The sequence below is a fragment of the Siphateles boraxobius genome, unplaced genomic scaffold, assembly GCF_051911475.1.
Source record: "Siphateles boraxobius isolate OS27281-9 unplaced genomic scaffold, OSU_SipBor_1 3, whole genome shotgun sequence".
Classification (NCBI taxonomy): Eukaryota; Metazoa; Chordata; class Actinopteri; order Cypriniformes; family Leuciscidae; genus Siphateles; species Siphateles boraxobius.
Window position 1 is genome coordinate 79,166 of NW_027508919.1, and position 5,183 is coordinate 84,348.

The 5,183-nt window shown below is 30.7% G+C and overlaps 1 protein-coding gene across 1 annotated transcript in view; it reads right to left on the reverse strand.

The window, feature by feature from the left end:
• Nucleotides 1–3,713, reverse strand: part of LOC143756664 (pre-mRNA-splicing factor RBM22-like) — a 34,969-nt gene extending 31,256 nt beyond the window's left edge. The window contains exons 1-2 of the mRNA XM_077247224.1: nucleotides 3,627–3,713; nucleotides 902–955 (exon numbers count right to left, since the gene is read on the reverse strand). Coding sequence (XP_077103339.1) covers nucleotides 902–955; nucleotides 3,627–3,680 — 108 coding nt within the window. The 5' untranslated portion in view covers nucleotides 3,681–3,713. The remainder of the gene's footprint in view (nucleotides 1–901; nucleotides 956–3,626) is intronic.
• Nucleotides 3,714–5,183: the final 1,470 nt, after the last annotated feature.

A 5,183-nucleotide genomic window follows, 5' to 3' on the forward strand; every position in this document is an offset into this window, starting at 1 on the left:
AAAGGATTGGTTCGCTCTGTGCTCCTCCAAACTAAGACCAGTATCTTGGAGAGACCTATAACGAAGATCTGTCTGCTTCTGGAGGCCACAGTGTAGCATCATGGACATGTATTCTTTCTTTTCCCTCTTCTTTTCTATTTTCCTTCTGTTTGTTTCTTTTCCAGACAGCCACGGGAAGAAGACCAGAAGACTTTATGTATTATAGTTAGGGCATATCTAGAGAATAGCTCCGTTACAAGAAGAAAAGTAATTGTGGGTTTACACATTTCACAATTAGGGGCCGGAGTGTTGGAGCCATTTCCTTGTTTTGTAATTTAACTTAATAATTAATTACTTTATTTTGTTTCACCTTAAATAATTTGCATGATTATTTTATTGATTTAGATACAGAATATTAATGTTATTATTTTGGTTAATTTGAGTATTTTTTTGGGACTTTTATTTTGAAAGTATTGAGCACCTGTTTGCACCTATATAATGGTGGTCACATTTAGGACAGGCAGGCACTGGGAAAGGTTGTTGGTTTTTTACCACACACACACACACATACATACAGGGTAAGAGAGGCTGCAGACGACATTTGTTTGTACGCTTGCTTATTGGAAATAAACCGCATGAACGATATGCTTGCCTGGACATTGGACTCTTTTGCCGTGCCCGTGCGTAAGATTCGATCTTTCAGTGCCTCAGTGGCCGTTTGATTTTGAGTTTGTTTATCTTCTTTTGATTTCTTGTTTGAGTTAAATTGGAGGACAAATCGCCACTACAAGGAGGGAATGGATTTTTTTCATTGTATGGTGGTTGTGTCCACACACTGCAAACACACATTTATATGCAAACATCATATAAAAGTGAATTTTGCATCCGATGACACCTTTAAAAAAAAACTGGAATCACTTACCATGCGAATGTATGGATTTTCCCCGAGACATGTTTGACAGATAATAGGGAAGTCCTGGAGGGAGAAAACTTGGACAATCAGGACAACAAAATGTACAGACACTTGACAAATATCATATTAAAATAAAATACAAAGAAACTAGAAGTCATCAGTGCCAGTAAAAGCAAGAGAGACCATGGAGAAAGGCAAACCTTTTGCTTAAAAAAATAATATTATTAATATTGGCTGTATATATATATATATGTTAGACAAAATAATAAATACAATATATAACTAGATATAATCCAGAGGTTCATTTATATTGTTGATATTCAGTAGTGGCCAAAAGGAAAATTGGCATCTTTATTCAAATATTATTAAAAAATTGTCAAAGATTTTAGCATATTGCATAGTTGTGTTTGTGATAATGCAATGAAATATGATATAATTTTTGTCCAAGCTGCCATACAAAGAAATTATGAATGATTGCAAAAACCCACAGAATCTACAAAATATTAAACACTGATTATGTATTCATTATATGCTTTTCTTGTGAGTGTTTGTTTATTTGCATAATAAAATAAAATCTGTAGCTTAGTGTTAATAAGTTTAGTGTTTTGATCTTCCCACATATTTCTCATATTTTGATGGTTGAATCGAATTTGTATTTAATGCAGTGTGTAATATAGCTGTTTGTGAATGTAAAAGGTATGCAAAGTTCAAAGATCAAAATACACAACAAATGGAAGAGTTTTGTTGGTGTTGTTCATGTCGAGAGGACGCTGTTTTCTGAGATTGATACGGTAAAACCCACGCCATCGTTACTGTTCGTATCACTGTGTGTCAAGAGCTGAGATTCAGATATGATAATGAGCGTTTGCTTTCTGACCAATCAGAGCAGAGCAGCTCTCAGAGAGGCGGGGCTTAGAGACACTGAATGTGTCTTTTATTTCAATGAATGTACTTTATTTTAGTACGATAATGTTTTTCATTTAATATTTTGTATTTTTAAGGGATTTTATGGTACTAAAATGTATTTATGTTGTATTTATAATCCATTTATTCACTTTTTGAACATTATATTTCCAACTTGAACTGTTGTAAAACTTAAATGCTTTAGAGCACAGACTTCAGTCTGATCTCTTTTCAAAGACGAAACTTGGCAGATTATTGCTGAAGTGAAAAAGTTTTAAAAAACGTAAAAAATTTACAGAACTTTAAGTTTATTGTTATGAAAAATGCACAAAAATGAAATATGAAATACATATTTTCAAAAAAACTTTATTTTTTTCAAGAAATTCAAAGCCATAAATCTAAACAACTTGTGCTGCAAATTTAAGGGTTGATATCTAAAAAAAATTAACTTTCAGTAAGATTTTGTTTGGCCGCAGTGAAATCCGTCTCGCATTCATTTCCAATGCGCTTATTTTTGACAGCGAACAACACAAGTGTGAATTTTTTTTTTCAGGACCATTTAACCTTTTCGTATAATGTCCAGGATTTTTTTGTGTGTTCACAAAGCAAGTGTCAAAACCTTAACCAAATTTCGTACCATTCCAATGAAGTAAAAGATTCTATAAAATCAAAATGTAAAATCTTTCGGTCAAAAGTGACCGAACAGAAAAAGATGATATTCATGATAAAAAAAAAAACTTTTTATTATAATAATCACAAAATTGAAAAGTGTGTTTAAAAACGTTTTATTTTAAATAATGATTAAAATGTGCAACACATGTGTGTTCATCATGCACATAAAAGAGTTAGGCTATATCACTACATTTTTCATAATTTCAGACATGCTTAATCGCCACGTCGACCTATATCCAGCAATATTGCATCTGTGATCATACGAGGGTCAATCTCTATGCTGGATCTTCACAGATGCTGTATAAACTGCTCCCTCAACAAGTTCCTGCATGTCTTTCACCTCATCAGACGAGCTAAAGATAGTTTCAGCAATCACAGCAGCACAGATGATACTTCATCAATCACGATCACAGACAATTCAACATATACGTTTCTCATCACAGTGTGTGCACGACATACAGACTAATCCCAATTCTCAGTTATGATTGCAGCATTAACTCTGATGCCATAACATGTGACAAGTGATTATTTGGATTAATGATTATTTGCTAATATTTGGTATATGAATGAATGAGGCATTTATATAGCACTTTCATATGTACTACTGTAAACCCACAGCGCTTTACAATCGGGATCTCTCCTCAAACAATACAATATATGAGAAAAAAGCTTTCATGAAAACAATATTATACAACCTAACGACAAAATACACAAAGATATAAAATAAAAGTTAGTTTTAATAATCAGATATGTGACCTTATTCATGATATTTTATAGATTTTACTTTTAACAATACTTTTGTCAACGTTTATGCTTGTTTGCTTTTGCAGTTTTTAATTTGCGTCTTCTAGATTGATTAGTTTGTGGACTGCACAATAGCAAAATAACAAAACAAAACTTTTATCCTGATAATGTCAAATATCCATAACTGTAAAGACATTTATTTCACATTTATTTATTTATTAATATCTACGTAAACTTCATTAACTATTTATTGTATAATATTCTAATGAGTTTTTGACCACGCACGCGCTCTCGCTATTCTAAAACTGTTACATGAAACTGTTTTCTTTATTTTAGTAAACGAAGAAACAGACACATCTTTGAAGTAGTCTGCAATGCGTCACATATTCGATAAATTCATTAAATGAAAACATACCGAATCTTCCCAGTTCTGTCTGTTGTAGGTGTTTGTGCCGAGGGACGTCGCCATGTTCGGCGGCGCGCACGCACGACGTGGAAATGACGCAACGAGGTCACATTCTATTTACAAAGGCAGGTGCGTGAAAATAAATAAAAATTATACATAAAAAAACAAAAGGCAGGTGCGTGAGTCAGTTGATCATCTTTTTTTCTGTCAAATAATTTTGGTCTTATCTGTCAAAATTCCTTGCTGCCAAAACCGAATTGGATACAGCCTTAACATTGTGTGATATACTCTGTAAAATTCTCTCATTGTAGTGAGGAAATCTAGAAATATATAATGTCTAGATATATGTATATAGGGAATATTATTATTTTATTGGCAAAATATTTTATTCAAAAAGTACATTTTCATTAACAATACCCAAATTTAATATGTTTTGATGACTTTAATTACTTAATTATGAAACCAAAACAATTAACAATAAAAAAGTCAAAAAAATTTGAACTTTTAAATGCAGCGTAGTTTGATTCATTGCATCTTTATATTTAATTTCTTATCATTGTATATTATATACATATACACACACACACACACACACACACACACACACACACACACACACACAGTATAATGTATATACAGGCTATACTGTATATGTGTCATCCATCCTTTATTTTAATATGCGGTTATCGTAATTGTACTTTGTTCAAGAATTTTGATTGTAATTGTATTATCTGGTTTGTTCCAATAATATTCAATAAAAAATTAAAAAATTTAAAAAAAGGCATGTGCGTGTGTACCAGGCCTTGGACATGTAGATATTTAACTTATATAATTCTATAAAATGTATAGTATTTTGTATTTGAATCCAATAATAATATAGTGGAAATGGATTTAAAGCTGCGTATTTGTTACTGCTGCTTGCTAGGAAAGTCCTATAAAACACTGCATGCCTTTTCTATTTATATGATATATATATATATATATATATATATATATATAATAACATTCTTGATCAATAATAACTTAAATTAAAACCAATACATCAATAATAAGCACATAAAACATTTACACCTAACATGAACATAATAAACGTACATCTTATGACCTTTATTTTGCAGCATTTGATTTAACAATAATTAAAATTTAAAATGTATTAATTCAAGTCGAATTAATTTTTTGCTAAATACAATCAACTTGGATGTTTAAGTCACTTCAACTTAAATTAGGCTACATTAAACTAACTTAAAAAACAAAGTTGAATCTTGTATAACATAAAAAAGTTGAAAATTGATTAACTTATTTTGATGAGTTAAAACAATGTAAAAACATGTCATAACTTATTGATCATATAATTTTTTAACAGTGAACCACTGTTTGAGTCTTTCTTAAGCAATTTATATCAAGAATAAATCAATAATACTCTATAAATATATTTTCTAAATGAGTTTTGATTGCAGTTCAAACAAAAAGTGCAAACTGTTTTAGTTACATTACATGATATAAAATTAACCTACAATTTCATATAAACAAAAAGTGTAAAAAAAAAAAAACAGCTTTAACCAACTC